Source organism: Lathyrus oleraceus, chromosome 6 (genome assembly GCF_024323335.1).
Source record: "Lathyrus oleraceus cultivar Zhongwan6 chromosome 6, CAAS_Psat_ZW6_1.0, whole genome shotgun sequence".
In the NCBI taxonomy this organism is placed as follows: domain Eukaryota; kingdom Viridiplantae; phylum Streptophyta; class Magnoliopsida; order Fabales; family Fabaceae; genus Lathyrus; species Lathyrus oleraceus.
Window position 1 is genome coordinate 15,261,716 of NC_066584.1, and position 18,252 is coordinate 15,279,967.

At 31.8% G+C, this 18,252-nt stretch overlaps 3 protein-coding genes and 1 pseudogene across 3 annotated transcripts in view; 1 reads left to right on the plus strand and 3 right to left on the minus strand.

The window, feature by feature from the left end:
• The window catches only part of LOC127097289 (embryonic abundant protein VF30.1), a 31,436-nt gene that overhangs the window by 4,695 nt on the left and 8,489 nt on the right, over positions 1–18,252 (minus strand). The window lies entirely within an intron of this gene.
• Positions 5,759–7,100, plus strand: LOC127097287 (embryonic abundant protein VF30.1). The gene is made up of 3 exons (XM_051035790.1): positions 5,759–5,925; positions 6,059–6,164; positions 6,261–7,100. The coding sequence occupies exons 1-3, from the start codon at positions 5,887–5,889 to the stop codon at positions 6,920–6,922; spliced, it is 807 nt and encodes a 268-aa protein (XP_050891747.1). The 5' UTR covers positions 5,759–5,886; the 3' UTR covers positions 6,923–7,100.
• Positions 8,311–8,862, minus strand: LOC127093683 (heat shock 70 kDa protein 3). The gene has a single exon (XM_051032613.1). It carries the CDS (start codon positions 8,860–8,862, stop codon positions 8,311–8,313), a length of 552 nt encoding a protein of 183 aa, XP_050888570.1.
• LOC127093684 (DNA topoisomerase 2-like) lies at positions 8,865–16,407 on the minus strand (annotated as a pseudogene).

The window sequence follows — 18,252 nt, forward strand, 5'->3', positions numbered from 1 at the left end:
TTCACTGAATCTAAATTGTACCTGAAATAATAAATAAATATTTATTAAAATATGTACATTGAAATAACTCCATTTACATGAAATTTTAAACAGAAAAATCATCATTAGAATATTTTCTAATTAAAATTAAATCTAACAATGATTTTATAGTCCAAGTTAAATTTATGAATTTGTGTCAGAAATTAAACAACTTATGTAATCAAATCAAACTTTATTTTAAGAGCAAATTCTCTAATATGATTTTTGGTTTATTTACAATTTAGTTTTTACTGAACATTACTTTATATATCTGAATCTACATTGTATCTAAAATAATAAATAAACTAGATGAAGATCTGTGCGGGTGCAAATAGTTTATTTATATTTTATTAAATTTTAAATATGATAAGAATTTAGTTTGACATAATATAATTATTAAATTTATTTTACAATAATTTATTATGAATTATAATTGAAACAATGATATGAATTAATCACATAAAAAATATATTATTTATTTGAAAGAAAAATATATGTTTATATATATATATATATATATATATATATATATATATATATATATATATATATATATATATATATATATATATATATATATATATATATATTGTTTACCATGTTACCTTTTTAGCAAAAAACTAAGTGGACGCCCCGGATCACTTGTCTTTATTTCTATGGGTTTTAGAAATTGGAAGAAAGTTAGGAATGAAAAACATTGTTCCTTTCTTAAACACATAGAGAAGGATCCTTGCTCACCACACAACAATGCAATGAAAGCTTGTCAAGACTTGTTGAATCAAGATGGTCATATTATAAATGTTATTCAATTGCAAAGTTCAAGTCAAAGAATGAATAATCGGTTACGACTCAAGACTTCAATTGACACTGTTCGTTGGTTAACACTACAAGCTTTTGCTTTTAGGGGTCACGACGAAAGTAGCAAATCAAGAAATCAAGGTAACTTTCTTGAGTTATTGAAACTTTTAGCATCCTACAATGATGAAGTTGCAAAAGTTGTGTTGGAAAATTCTCCACAAAATTGCAAGTATACTTCACATCAAATTCAAAAAGAGCTCTTGCAAATTCTTTCTAGTAGGGTGAAAAAGAGTATTCGTGAAGAAATTGGTGATTCCAAATTTTATATCGTTGTTGATGAAGCTCGTGATGAGTCAAAAAAGGAACAAATGGCTCTTGTATTAAGATTTGTTGATAAAGTTAGTTTAATACAAGAGAGATTTTTTGATGTGACACATGTTAAAGACACCACATCTTTAACTCTTAAGGAAGCAATATGTGATATACTTTCTCGACATAACCTTGATGTTTCTAACATTCGTGGCTAAGGGTATGATGGTGCTAGAAATATGAGAGGAGAATGGAATGGTTTACAAGCCCTCTTTATGAAGGATTATCCTTATGCATACTATGTTCATTGTTTTGCTCATCGATTGCAACTTGCATTAGTTACATCATCAAGAGAAGTCAAACCTATTCGTGAATTTTTTGAGAAGCTGATCTTTGTTGTGAATGTTGTTTGTTCTTCTACAAAGCGTCATGATGAGTTACAAGCTGCCCAATTAGAAGAAATTTCTTATTTGTTAGAGATTGATGAGATTGTAACTGGTAAAGATGCAAATCAAGTTGGTACATTGAAACGAGCTGGAGATACTCGTTGGGGATCACATTACGATTCAATTTCTAGCTTGATAAACATGTATGAAGCAACTTGTTTAGTTTTAAATTTTTTTGCAAAAGATAGAGGGAGTTATGCTACACGTGGGGATGCAGATAGTTGTTATAATTACTTGAAGGCATTTGATTTTATATTTATTTTGCACTTGATGAAAGAAATCATGGGAATAACAGATATGCTTTGTCAAGCCTTAAAAAAATCAAGATGTAGTTAATGTTATGAACTTGGTTCGTTCAACAAAACATCTTATTCAAGGTTTGAGAGAAAATGGTTGGGATATATTGTTTACTAAAGTGGTATCCTTTTGTGAAAAGCATGTTATTGAGATTCCTGATCTTAATGATGTTCATTCAACAACAAGATTTGGACGCTCCCGTCTTGAAGAGAATCAAGTCACAATTCAGCATTACTTTAAAGTTGAAATCTTTTTCACTACCATTGACAAACAGTTACAAGAGTTGAATAGCCGATTCAGTGAGCAAGCAATGGATTTGTTAACTCTCTCTTGTTCTTTATCTCCTAAGGATGGATATAAAGCTTTTAGCATTGATACTATATGTTCTTTAGTTGAAAAATATTATCCTATGAATTTTAGTGATCAAGAGAAGAATAATTTGCAATTTCAACTCCAACATTTTCTATTTGTTGCTCGTCAAGCATCAAACTTGAATAATTTATCAATTATTCAAGAACTATGTTCATGTTTGGTTGCATCTGGACAGACTGAAACTTACTTCTTGATTGATAGACTACTTCGTCTTATCATGACTCTTCCCGTTTCTACGGCCACAACTGAGAGGTCTTTTTCAGCAATGAAAATTATTAAGACTAAGTTGATAAACAAGATGGATGATGGATTTCTTGGAGATAGCATGACAGTATATATTGAAAGGGAGATTAGTGCAAGCATTAGTTCTGAGTCAATTATTGACGATTTCAAGTCACTCGGAACGCGTAAAGCATTACTTTAAGGTAGTTTTAAGTCATGTAATTTAAATTTTTAGTAATTAACTTTGTATTTATTTTAACTTTAATGTTTTATTTAAAATATTATTTAAACATTTTATTTATAATCTTTATTTTACGTTAGCGGCCATCCCAATTTTTTTTATCTGGCTTCGCCAATATATATATATATATATATATATATATATATATATATATATATATATATATATATATATATATATATATATATATATATATATATATAAAGTGAATAAGAAATATGTTAGAATCATATAAATACAAGATAAAACATTAAAACTAAATTGAAAATGTAAAATAAGTGCATAAAATATTATAATTTTTAATACCCTCTAAGAATGTTTCTTCATCATTTTGTGGATTGAAGATAATGTAAATTCTAAGATTCAAACTTCATATAAATAACCATCTTGATATACATTAAAATTTAAAATGAACCTCTCGATATTCTAATATGTTTTGGTAGTTATATAATAAATGACTATGTCATTTATTTTCAACATATATGCAAATTATTTAATTCAATTAATTTTTTATTGATTTTCATTTATTTTCAATATAGTTAAATTCTGAATTTAGTTATAAAGATAATTCTTATGGTCACGCCAAAGCTCATTAAATACAGAAAACAAACAAATCCTAATGGACTTTTAATCCAAAAAATAATTAAATAATAATTTTTAATATATATGCAAATTATTTAATTCAATTGAGTTATTTATAATGATAATTAAATATAATTTATTAATACATTAGGGAAAATTTGTACGTAAAAATTTATATTGTAGCTGAAAAATGATTGTCTAATTTTTTATTTTAAATTTAGTTTTGTAACATGTAATTGTAGATATAATTAAAAATTATATTTTAGAAATAATTGAAAGTATTTTTATGTCTATTTGAAAATTATAATTAAACTTAAAATTATTCTATGACCATTTTATTTTAAGCATTGTCATAATAGTTTTTGTACTATAGTTTTAAAACGGTTAAATATGAATTATTACCTTTTTCATGAAATAAATTATTTACAATTTTAGTGAAATATATCAATGTAGTTTCTTTATATAAAAAATTTATGAATGGAACGTTACACATTATAGTGAAATGAATATTAGAAATTTTAGACTAAAAATTATATTTTAGAAAGAATTTGAAGCATTTGTATTTCTATTTGAAAATTATAATTAAACTTAAAAACATTGTATGACCATTTTATTTTATAAGATTTTTTGTACTATAATTTTAAAATGGTTAAATATAAATTATTATTTTTTCATTAAAAAAGGTTATTTACAATTTAGTAGTGGAAAAAATACAAAGTAGACAGACACTGTCATCTACATATGCTCATATACCATAATTAGTTAAAGGTCAATCTTGTCATAGTATTACTAAAAGTATATATAATTTTATGTTGTTTGTATATTAGGGAAGAAAATTTGACATTAAATTAGGTATTAAATATATACTTGTTTCTTCTATCATCCCAATTACATTATTGATTTTTTTCTAATCATTGCGATATATTATGTGCAAATTGGTAAATACTTTTGCCTTTTCCAATAATATCTGAATAAATGATTGGTTGCATAATATTTTTAGAAAAATAGTGAAGATTTTGGCGGTTGTATATACCATATTATATCAAGTATATTACGACGGTTTGAACCATAGTCACGATCTTGGTTTCTATGGTTGTGTTTAATGGCGTGGTCGGTGGTATCAGTTGACTCATGTAATTGATTAAAAATATCATTATGAAGTTCAAATCTAACCAATGGTTTATGCATGCTAAAAACGAATCATTTCAAAACTTGATTTAGAGAGACATGCAATCATGAAAGAGACTCAATAATCGAATGTAAATCAAAGATGAAAGCGATAAGACAATCAACAAAATAATTGTATTAGGGTGTTCCTCCTTAATGTTTTAGGGACATGCAACTAGAATAAGTTCTTCTAAATTTTTTTGTTTTGGTTTTGACTCCAAATTAATTGAAGAGTTATGCTTTGGTTGAAATTGAAATTTTATTACAAAAAATAATAAGACACTACAAGACAAATTGACTTCTCTTAACATTCAAAATATGTCACTATAAATTAGTAATCTATAGGTAGATGTCTAAAAGACTTTGAGTGACACCCATCTTTGGTTTGGATCATCTGTTAAATTTGATTTGAATCAAACAGGACGGACTAATTGGAAAAAAAATATGGAAAAATTGCATGATTTGAATCATGTGTAAAGTGTGATTCGAATCAATTGAGACAGAGATGATCCCAGAGTTTGATGATTTGAATCATGTGTAAAATATGATTCAAGTCAAATTATTTTGAGGTTTTCTGGTTTTCAACTGTCCAAACTGATTCGAATCAGGATTTTTATTTGATCCGAATCAAACATTCAAAATTCCAATTTTTCAAAATTAGCGATGAAAATATTGAACACGCTGATGATGAATATATAGTCGAGATACCGTGAGATTTGTTGATCACTAACTTTGGTGATCCACTTTCTATTATTTTTTATTATAATAAAAATTGTATATATGAAATTTTAAAAATAGGGGTATAGTAAAGACTAAAGTTGCAAACTCTACCTAAATATTTGATATATAAAAAAAACGCTTTAAGTATGGTTATAAACTTTTTAAAGCAAAGCAAAATATTAACTAAGGCTTGAGCTATAAACCCAACCGATTCATATTAAATATAATTTTCATTTTATAAACAGAAAATATATATTGTCTTTAAATTATATATTTGCCCGATACTGTATTTAATAAAAGAATATCGTGAGGCACTTTAATAAAGTATTGGAGTGTTTAAAACAGTTGTGTAAAATAATGCAGTAAATGAGTAAATATTATGCACATGCTATGCTCAAGGAGAATCAAAGTTTGGATAGTAATTAATGGCATCTTCCTGCATGGACGGCATTTGCACAAAAAGTTTGTAAGTTTAGACAAAAACCGAAACCACACAAAAACTTTGCAAAGAATGAGGAGATAATGCAATTGTTTTGCATGGATGGCACGTGCATAAAGTTTGTTACCACTTGGAGGAATGAATATGATCAATAAGACAAGTTTTGCATGCAATTATAGTGTATGTATTTACCTATAAATAATGAGAAAGTTGTAACAGTTTCATACACACTCCACTAAAGTCTTCACAGTTACCACTTGTTTGTAACTAGCTAAATGGAGTTTTCACATATCACGGTTTTGGCTCTCTTTTGTGTAAGTTATATATTTTCTACTCTATTGTATATATGATGATGTATATTTGTTTATAAGAAGGAATGAGGAAAAAACTCTTTAATCATTTTGAATTCAACACTAATATATAAAATGTGAATTATTATTTTTACAGTTGGCTTTTGTGAGTACCGGTGTCATACCATCCGGAGAAGATTATTGGAAATATGTGTGGCCAAACACTCCTCTCCCTGAGGCTTTTTCAGATCTTTTGCTTCCTTGTTAGTAACATGAATTATATAACGAAATGTTGTCTCTTAATAAGACTATTTATCATGGTTTTTGAAGTAATTATAATATGTTGTTTTATGTGGCAGATGGAAAAACTAATAGCCTACCCATTAGAGTCGAAGAATTAAACCAATACTCGACACTTTTTTTTCCACATGATCTTTATCCTGGAAAGAAAATTGTATTGGGTAACACTCAGTCTGTTGCAAAGATGGTGCGGCCATTCACAGAACCAAGACAAGGTGTGACTGATTCCATATGGCTGGAGAATAAAGAAAGACAAAGTCTGGATGACTTTTGTAATAGTCCAACTGCTAAAGGAGAACACAAACATTGTGTATCATCTTTAGAATCTATGATTGATCATGTCATTTCACATTTTAGAACATCAAAGATTAAGGCTATTTCAAGTACCTTCGACAAAAATGAAGACCAATATGTTGTGGAGGAAGTAAAAAAAGTTGGTGACAATGCAGTGATGTGTCATAGATTGAATTTTGAAAAAGTTGTATTCAATTGCCACCAAGTGCGTGAAACAACCGCTTACGTGGTCTCGTTGGCAGCACCTGATGGAAGCAAAGCAAAGGCTTTAACCGTTTGTCATCATGATACAAGAGGTATGAACCCTGAGTTGCTTTACGAAGCTCTCAAAGTTAGCCCTGGAACTGTTTCTGTTTGCCATTTCATTGGCAATAAGGCTGCTGCTTGGGTGCCTAATTATTCTGTTGACCGTCCTTGTGTTATCTAGATGCTAACTTCATGTTCAAACTGGATTTATGTTCAAATAATAAATGTATGTAAGGACAAGTATGATTTTATGTATCCTAAATAAAACAAAGTTAGAAATATGGTTGCAACTTTGTATGTTTCGATAAAATTATTCATGTATGTTTCAATTGCATAATGAAAAATAATTGTATGTTTTATATTCTAGATTATTTATTAGTCTGTTTGTTGGAGTACAAGGTGATAAAGATGAAAAAAACAAATAAGAGAAAGAGTAATAATAAATTTCCACTACTTTTAAAAGTTATAAAATGGTTGCACACAGACTGCAAAAAGAATAATAGTACTCACACCGCTCATTTGCTTAAATACAAGTGGGACTTAAAGAAAATACTAAAATATTACTAGTATCTAACAAACTTTGTCAACAAGTTTCTGAAAATGAATTAATTCTAGTATCATCATTTAATTCATATTTAGCTTAACAAAACCTAACAATATCAATTTCATCCCTCAAGCGGAGAAATTGATTTGTCTTAATCGACTTTGTTAGAACATCTATCAACTACTTCTGGATACAATAGAGTGTATAAAGGTTTGAAGTTTCTGGTTAAATACCAACCTGAAACCTAGGGAATAGGATGGTGGGGATTGTGGTTGTTAGGTTAGAGGGGTGGCCAAAGGGAGCACAGAGGCAGAGAAAGAAGAGATGGTTAAGAGAGAGTAAGAGTGTAGAAAGAGAAAAAATAGTGAAAATGAGGGGGGAGCGTGGAAATGGATTTAATACTCGAGACTACGTCTGGACATTCCACCCAGGCAGTCTGTTTCTTTCCAATTTGTTAAGAAAATGGTTCGAATGTTTACGAATGTTTTGCAGGGAAGACGAATATGCATGACTTGCAAGCTCTTGCAGCTTTAGCCTAATATTCGGGATTACGACTGGATATTCCATCCAGGTAATCTTTTTCTTCCAACTTCAATAAGAAGATGGTTTGTGATATTTACAGGTGTTTTGGAGAGAAGACGAATATTTATGGCTTACAAGCTCTTACAACTTGAGCCTAATATTCGGGATTATGACTGGATATTCCATCCAGGATAATCTTTTTCTTCCAATTTTAATGAGAAATTTTTTTTGGAGATTTCAAAAAATAAATCGGTGGAGTTCTCAATCATTCAATTTTTATTGTTCACTCTCAAAATGAATTTGAAATCAAATGAATAAATAAGTGATCAAATAATTAAATTTTTTTTATAAATATAAAAAGAATATGCACGTATATGAGATGCAGCTTTTAATGAGAAAAAGGATTTGGCGATTTCAGAAAATAAATCGGTGGAATTCTCAATCATTCAATTTTTATTGTTCACTCTCAAAATGAATTTGAAATCAAATGAATAAATAAGTGATCAAATAATTAAAAACAAATTATAAATATAAAAAGAATATGCACGTATATGAGATGCACAAGCAATTAAAGGATGGGCAGTAGATGAAAGAGTTCTTTTCGCCCTCTCACATGCAGTCCTCAATCGCCTGAGTGCCATAGGGTTACCGCTGATGTCCTTCTTGTTCTTTCTCTTGAACTCTTGAACAAAATGGTTCACCATTTTATTATCAAAATCCTCACCTCCAAGATGGGTGTCTCCGGCAGTGGCTTTCACCTCAAAGATACCCTCTTCAATAGTAAGCAAAGAGACATCAAAAGTACCACCACCAAGGTTAAAAATCAAGACATTCTTTTCACCAACACTTGTTGCTTTCTTGTCTAGCCCATATGCGATGGCAGTAACAGTGGACTCATTGATGATTCGAATGACATTAAGACCAGCAATAACACCAACATCCTTGGTAGCTTGACGCTGAGAATCAACAAAGTAAGCAGGGACAGTAAAAACATCATTCTTAATTGCAGAGCCAAGGTAAGCTTCAACAATCTCATACATCTTCATCAGAACCATTGAAGACCATCAACAGTCTCAATGATAAACTCAGTGAAAAAAATATTCGTGAGCTCAGCACCATCACCATTCCGTCCACTGATAGTTTTCTTCACATTATCATCATGGTTACTACTAGTAAGAAGGTGACCGAAGATCAACTCAAGAACATAAATCTTCTCCTCCTGATGAATCTCAACCGGAACACCGTCGCCGTTGTTGTAAACAGAAACCGCGTTCGCTTCCGGATCTATCGTAACCTTCAACGAATCCATAGACGGGTTTCTCTGTTATTATCGGCTGCGTTAACGAGGATCTCGTCGAAGATCTTGAAGAGTCCAGGAACATACGAACAACACGGTGAACCATTTCATCGTTTTCGTAAACCCAGAGATCTGAGTGTGTTTTTTCAATTGAACCGACGTAGGTATCCAGACGGAGGAGAATGTGTTCGAGCTGTGTTTTCTTTTGGTACATTTCTTCGATTGTTTTTCGAAGGAATGTTAGCGGCGTTGCTGTTTTAGAGAGGGCGTTTTTCGTGGTGGTTGGTGGTGGTTGTGTTTGGAGTGGTGAAGACGGATGATTTTGACGGTAGATGGTGGGTTTGCGGCGGCTTGAGGGTTTGCTCGCAGGAATTTTGGTGTCGTTGGGTGGAGGTGAGGACGAACAACGATAAAAACACGAACGGTGGAGAAGAATGAAGGGTGGAGATTGGAGGTTGAGGAAGCATTAGGTTTGTGGTTGCCGGCGTGGTGCTTTTTCGGCGGATTGAGAGTGGAGGGAGCAGGTGGAGAGAGATGGAGGGTGAGGAGGATGGTGATTTTGTGAGTGTGTGTTGTTGTATGAGTTCTGGCAGTGTGTCTTTTAATGTTTTTGTTGGACTACACGTGGGGGTATCCGGTTGTTGGTAGGTGGAGAGTGAAGAGAGAGGGCATTTGGGGTCTACGTCGCTAGGCATCTGTTGGTTTTCTTCTTTCATTCACCAGCATCTTTAGTATTTATAGTGTCAAACTAGGGTTATTAATTTGAGACAAATACCAAAATGTCCCTCTTTTCAAAGTTTTAGAACAAAATGAGTTTTAAGAACTAATTAAAATTAAATTAAATCATTCCAACAAAAAAACTATATTAAACTGAAACAAAGACGTAGAAACTTCTAATTAATTGAATCAAACATTTTGACAAAGAGATAAAAATAAAATGTCTCAAAATGGATAAAGGTCGGGCGCAAAAGTGCTCGAAAAATTAAAATGAATGCACCAAAATGATCATTGCGAAATAAACTTATTGGAAAAATACAACGTTTCTTTTAATTTTGAAATAAATTTTGATCGGTTAAACAGGCTCGAGCTGATCAAAAGGTGACCGAAAAATTAGCTGAAAAATAAATCGAGCATACCATGTTAAACTACGTGAAACATAGATTAATAAAACTGATGTCTGCAAGCTTGATTTTGAAACTTTTTCGCCCGCCATTTTGACACACATTCGATAATTGGTTTAACCGCTTCGTCTGTAAATCTGAAAATTCATTTCGACTGACATTCTAGGCATTATGCGGTATGGAATGCATGGTATGCTATGCAGAGATGCAATAACTATGATGAATGTATTGAATCAGCGATTCAGAGTCAAAATTGGGGTGTGACAGTTGCCCCTATTTAAGTATCTTCAACACGAGAATATGAAGAAGTACACTATTCATATGATCAAAGTGGGAGATAGTTAAATACTAAAAAGACCCGAATTTTGATCCTGAAATGCAAATGATAGGATATGATATGAGATGAATGCCTGAATGAATGACTCTTTTTATTTGATTTGCTAGGGATATGATCAGACATAAGATAAACCCTAGCATGATGCTTTATGATGGATACAAAATGAAACAAAGATCTGTGGGGGATGCTGATGGTCCACAGGGAGACAGACAAATGGTTGATGATGGTATCTTAGCATGCTTGGGTTCATCCAAATCCTTGCAAAAATCCCAACTCATCTCCCTCTCATTAAGAGCTCTCACACCTAAGCCACTCAGGTTCATCATCTGAACCTGAGCTAGCTCTTAGCAAACCTCTTATCATCTTTTCCGGAGCATACTCAGAGAAAAAAGAAAATGAGTAGAAGGAGAATACGAAGAAAATCATCAAATATATATAGGAAGAGATAATTCAAACTCATACCTTTAAGGTTGGACCTCACCAGAGCTTCAAAGCTCTGACGAGGTATTCTTTTCCCTTATTTCTTGCATTTGTTTCACACATACTCATTGATCCATGAAGTTTGTATTTTTGTTTTCACCCTTGGTAATAACGATGTTGATGACGGCGAAAGAATCTCTGTTTCCAGGTAAAGGTTCTTAGTGTCTCTCTCTCTTGCTTTAACTTCTGAATTCTTCTTCTTTCCCTTCTTGGCTAGAAAGCTTTTGAATGGTTGATGTTGTTGATTGAACTCTCTCTATGAGTGTGGTGAGGTTGATTCAACCAGAGAGGGAGAGATTGAGTTCAGATTTTTAGAGGTTAATGGTGATGGTGAATGAATGATGAAGCTGAGGGTGATGAAGATGAGTGTGTTGAGAGTCAAAAAATGATTGAGGGATTTTTGTGTTGATGATTCATGGTTTAGATGAGAAAATGATTGATCTTTTTGTTGTAGCTAGAGAATGAGGATTATATATGTTATTGTTATTGGGATTAGAAAATTCCGTTATGGAAGTTTGTGAATTCAGTTGGAATGTGTGAATGAAGGAAATGGTTAATTATTCTCTATTACTGACTTTGAAAGTTAATTAGTGAGTGATAGGTGATGTGGCATTAGTTGGTTAGTTCAATTAGCATGGCTAGTTCAATTAGTTAGTAGGAATTGAAATGTGAATGTGTTTAATTTGTTTTTGTGATGAGTGATGATAGGTCATTTTTGATGATGATATGCTTGAGTGTTATGTATGCTCAGTTAGATTGCATGACATATAAGTTGATTTGATTAACTGAATTGGACATAGATTTGCATATGGATCATGTTTGATGCTTGCTGCACGGCTTGATTGCACTCTGGTTTAGGTTTGGCTCATGGTGTAGCAAATTATATGCAGCTTGGTCTTTGCTTGGTCTGTGTTTGCATGGTGACGTTAATGGTATGTTATGCTGCATTTGTTTTTGGCTATGCCCGAAATTGCTTGATATTAAAATGGTGTGTTTGGTCTAAATACTTGTCATGTATTGATGCAGATTTACACTTGTTCAACTGCTACTGAATTAGACTGGTGTGCATATCTTGCTTGGCTTGGCATGTTGGTTCTGCAAATTGGTCATGGTGTGGTTTTGCAGGGCTGCACAACCTACATGGTTTTGTATGTGGTTTTGCTAGCAAAACATATTAGGACCTTGCTTCATGTTGCAAGTTGCATTTGGATATGAGCTGAACTGACGAAAATTAGTTAGGCAACCCCAAAGGCGGGTTAACCCCTTGATTTTGGATGTTGTGAAAAATGAGATCTATATTGCACCAGAACAAAAAGAGAAAACTACTTTCACTTGCCTATTCTACATTTTTACCTATAGAAGAATGTTCTTTGATCTTGGAATAAAAAGCGAAGACACAAATAAAAATTCAAAATAAATTAACACCGTCTTAAGTTATTCCTTGAAAGTTGACATTGGAAGAAGAAACTATACAAGAGCTCTGATTGGGTAAGGCTTCTTATTCGTTCATCTATCCGTCTTGACTCCTCGGATGTGTTCTCCTCTCTCTCTCTCTCTCTCTCTCTCTCTCTCTCTCTCTCTCTCTCTCTCTATTTTATACTCGTTTCTTTCATTGAGGATAATGTGTGTTTTAAGTGTGGGGAAGGGATGTCGTTTACTTTATTTTTGCTGGTTTCTGATTTTCTCTTTAAAAAGAATTAAATAAAAAATGCATGATTTTTTGTTGTTTTTTGGGATTGCAAGTGTTTTGTAAGTAATTTTTTTGTACTCTTGACTAAATATTTGTGTTGTGATGTGGGTGACTTTCTTTGCATTCCTAGTATTATAAAGTGGACTTGATTCTAAAGTATGCATAATCTGTGGTAGATCATTATCCTTGGTGAGAATTTGAGCCTTATAATAGATGAAATACAAATTTCCATTAATTTTTATTTCTTGTGTGATTTCACTCAGGTTTGTTAGTTACTCTAGAACTTGACCCGACTCTTGTTGAAACTTTTTGTTTGCATGTGCACATTGGTATGATAAAGGCATCTTATTTTCGTTTTATTTTTACCCACTTAGCCAAATAAGTCAACCTTGGAATTGTCATCCTTGGTTTGAAGCTCCTTTGAGCCTATTTATTCCATTTTTTGTTTATAACTCAATACAATCTTAAAGGTGAAAAATAATGATATACCCTATTTGAGGGGATGGGTGATTCTTGTTTGGAGTTTGTGTGGGGTTGAATTATTATATTTGTGATATTTTAAAACTTTGCAGACGAAACAAAGAAAAAAAGGAAGAAAATTCATGTTCCTATCGTATTCCTTCTGGAAAACAAATGAAAAGAAATAAAAAACAAAATGAAAAGAGAAGAGAAAATGGTCGTAAAGAATTTAAGGGAAAGTGAATCAAATACTGTTTAGTTCGACTCCCAAAGTCCCTTTCTATTCTCTTTAATCCTTTTAAATTTTAGCTTAGTACCCCTTAGGATTTTTCTCACTCTTACATTGGCCATGTTACAACCCGAATAAAGTCCTTTTGATCTTTGTGTGCATGTATTTCAAGTGTGGATTTTAGAGTCTTGTCAAGTTAATGGTAGTGCTAGCTTTCATGATATGCTTTGAGTGTAAATAGATAACATAAATACTTGAGAGTTGAGAGATCTTTATCCTGTGAGGATCTTGCTACTTATGATATACTCTTTGGTAAAGTTCCTTTTATTTGTTTTGATTGTCATAAGAAGTTACTCATTAACACCGTATTCCATGAATCTTAGAATGAGACTTTTGCTTATCCCTATGTGATTCTGAAAGTCGTTGAAATTGTATGCTATGTTTTTTTTGTTGATTTTTATTTTGAATTTTGAAGTTAGAGTTTTGCTCGGAGTGCAAAAGTTCAAATGTGAGAGAATTTGATCAGTGCATTTTGATGCACCCTGTTTTACATTGATAAGAGAAAAAGCTATAAGTTTGATGTTGAAGTCAAAATCCAATTTGGAGTGCAGAAGAGTCAAATTATTAGTTTCCGTAAGAGGCTTAATAAAATAATTAGTTTTTGGGCATAATTTATGTTTATCTGGCCGAGTGCTCTTGGAGTTTGATTTTTTTTGCTATTATTTATGGAAACACATAATACTACTACTAAGTGTTCAGTTTACACAAAATTAGAATATACTAATACGAATTCCATGGAGAGCTAAACAACCAAAGGTTGATCTACTGATTTTAGATTCTATCAAAACTTTAAGGTTATTATAATTTCCAATTCAATTACGATTCCTTTTCATTTATGTCTATGAATCTCATTTAATTAATTCGATTTCTTATAGAATAGATTTAACTAAATTCAATTGATGCCTGTTTCTTAATTTAATTGCGTTTAACATTGCTTTTTTTGTTAATTTGCATTAGTTTTAACCAAATGCTTAATTTAACAAATAGGAATGTAATTCATATAGTATCGATGACTCTTGTTTGTTCGATGTTGTAATTGAACACTAATCGAATCCACTTAAGTAATTGGGATGATAATAATCGATTATATATCAGAAACCAAACTAGTAGATTAACTTGTTCATCATATTTGTTTTATGTTTATCTATTTACGATTCAAGTTTCTGAAACCTTGAACCCCCTATTTCTTTTTCATATTTGTTTGTCTATTTTCAGGGTTGTAGTATAGTGGTAAGTATCTCAACTCATTAAATGACTCTATAAGCTTCTGTCTCGAATTGCTCCGAACTTTTTCCAAAAAATTAGAAAAAAAATCCTCTATTTTCTAAAAATTGCAAATTCCTTTATTTTCCATTTTTTTCTTTCTATTTTGTCATTTTCAAAAAATCCAAAAAAATATTGTAGATACGTTATTTCACTTTATTTGTTTTTAGTCATATTTTAATAATTTTTAGATTTTATTTTATTCGTTTTTGTTAGACTTTATTAGATTTTAATCGTTTTATTAGATTTTCCGTCATATTTTATTATACTTTATTTTCACTATTTATTTTACTGAAATTATCATTATCGTTATGTTTTATTTGTTGCATGACTATATCCTAATATGGCTAAAGCTCAACGAACTCTAAGAGAATTTACCACACCTGATTCAATTTTTGTTGATTTTCCATCATTGTCTGATTTTGATGATACTTACATCTGTGATACATGTATTGACACTCACCTTTGTTATGTTTGTGGTGAGATAAAATATTCCTTCCAGGGTGATACTAACTCTTCTACAGTGACCCCATCTTTGTATTGTTTCTGTAGGTGACATTGTTCTCAACATTCCAACCCCCCCAAAAAAAATCACCCATTGAACAATCACCATCTTTAAAGCTGAAACCACTACCTGGCAATTTAAAATATGCATTTCTAGAGAGTCTAGAAAAGCTATTGATAATAATTTTATCTAAATTTGAATCTAAACAGGAACAAAAGTTGTTACAAGTATTTAGAAAACATAAGAAAGCATCTGGATGAACCTTGACTGACATTCCTGGTATTAGCTCATCAACGTGTATGCATCAGATACTTATTAAGGATGGGAAAAAATTAGTTAGGCATCCCTAAAGGCGACTTAAACCCTTGATTTTGGATGTTGTAAAAAATGAGATATATATTGCACCAGAAGACAAAGAGAATTCCACTTTCAATTGCCCATTCAACATTCTTAGCTATAGATGAAAGTTCTTTGACCTTGGAATAAAACGAAAATGCCATTTATCTATTTATGATTCATATTTTTGAAACCTTGAAACCCCTTTTTTTATATCGGTTAATCTTACTCGGATTCCTTGCAATACAACTCGAGTGTGGCTTCCGTATACAACATTTTATTAACTCTATTTTGATCTGTGTGCCACAGCGGATCACCCGCTAATATTTGTATGAATAATTTCCTAAAGGCCTGAACTTCTAGTTCGACCTATCTTATTGGTCTTAATAAATGTTTCTTTAATACAATCAATACAAGTCCCCAAATAATTGAAAATTAAGGAAGTTAAAATATCATCTCTAATTAACCTTTCAACTCTTTCCTTAGAGATATGGCCTAAACACCCGTGCCACAACAAATATGATTTTTCTCTAATTTTAGACCTTTTAGAAATGGAGTTCTCGACATTCAATGATGAGGAAATTTTATCACAATCCAAATATAACTTATATAAACCATCAAACAAGATACCATTACCAACAACTTGAGAATTCAACATAAAAATTATTTTTCCAACATAAAACGTAAACTTAAATCCAAGTCTATCCATATAAGACACTGAAATCAAATTCCTCCTAAAAGAAGGTAGATTAAATGTATCTTTCAAAACAACTTCAAAACCAGTTCCTAGAACTAAGCTAACATCTCCCACTAGCTCCACCATGACTTCGAGATCATTTCCCACCGGGAGCTTGATTTCTCTCAAATTTGGTCTCCGCTGGTTTCCGAACTCCTGTAAGGACACAACAATATGGGTTCTATAACCACTATCAAGCCACCAATAATTAGTGGGAACATCAACTAAGTTAGACTTAAAATAGACAAAAGATAAATGATTACCTCCAGATTTGTTCTTGTTGTCTAAGCAAGCTTTAAAAGCATGACAATCAGTTTTCTTATGCCATTTTTATTTACACCAGAAGCACCAAAATGTTTTCTTATGCCATTATTTTCTTATGCTATCAAGATAAGTTTAATTAACTTGGATATGACTTAGGGGAAACTTACAAAACTCAACCTTTGAACTATAGACTCAGGGGGAGCTTATAAACCTCAAACACTAATGTTGTCAAGTTAGTTAAACTGACCAACCATTATTCTTAAATACCTTTGTTTGTCATCATCAAAAAGGGGGAGATTGTTGGAAGAAAAAGTGTTCATATCCCTTGGGTTTTGATGATAAAAAAATATGTAAAGAATAATTGGGTATACTAACATATATTCAAGTGTGTAGGATCATAAGCTTAAATTTCTACTCAGAATTGACCTTGATGAAATCATTTGTTGAAAAGCTAATAGTTTCAGATTCTGAAGGATCAAAATATGGTGACTCTGATCGTGCTACTTCAGCTTCTAAAGGATCATAATGTCAACATGGTTTCTCTGCTTTTGGTAACAGCTCAGAATCTGAAGACCTTAGCTAAAGGTGCTCAGCTTCTGATCCGTTTTCTATCTCCATAGAAGACCAATCTCGTCAACGCCAGACTTATGGAAAAAGTTAACTAGAGTCTATTAGTGCAAGGCTCAAGGAAAGTTTATGTGACCTCTTAAGTCTGCCCCAATGTTTGATCTATACCTAGTATGAAAAAGAAGCAGTGAAATATGTTATTACCCAATGGTTGAAGATCTTAACAAGATCCATCTTCCAATGTCTCTCTCTTGGAACTATTGCTTTTCAAATATCACTTGTGAAAACTACTTTCCAACGACACTTTTTCCGCCTCTATAAAAGGGAACTGAAGATTTGAAGGAAGGTTACCAAACTGTCGAACAATATAATAGAACACATTGAGCGTAAAGTTTGAGCTAAAGTTTTATCTGTTTACTACACAAGCTCTTAAGATTTCTTGTCTTCGTATATCTTATAGATATTAAGTGTTTAAGTATCTTGTGATTGTTGTATCACTTTTATAACTCTGATTGTACATCAAGTATAGTTGTAGTATATTCTACTAAAATATTTGTTTAAAGTAGAGAAAGTCTCTTGCTAGTTTGCTTGAGAAAGGGAAGTCTCTTGCTAGTTTTCTTGAGGAGTGGAAGCCGCTTGCTTATGTGCTTGAGCAAAAGTATCTTCCTGGATTGCTTGAGCAAAAGTTTCTTCCTGGTGTGATTGAGCGGTTGAATTTCTTGCTAGTTTGTTTAAGAAAAGTGTAATTAGTTTGATTATAGTGAAAATATTTTGTTGGACAAGGGGACTGGACTACTATCAGTTTAGAAGAGAAGCCAAGATAACTTTGTGTGTTGCTTTGTTTATTGCTTCCGAATATTATTCATTCCGCTTCTCTTAACTCTGAGATCAAATTCTGAACTTGTTAAAATTATGAAGTTAGTTGTTCAGAAGCGAAAAAGAATTAACATACACAACCTCCCATTCTTTTGTATTTTTCTCACCTTCAGGACGTACTTATCCCTCGTAATCCCTTGTAATTGTGTGATGACCATAATTAGCTTCCTGCGTGAATACTCGTCTTCTGTTGAAGAAACATGACTTAACTCACCGCACCAATTT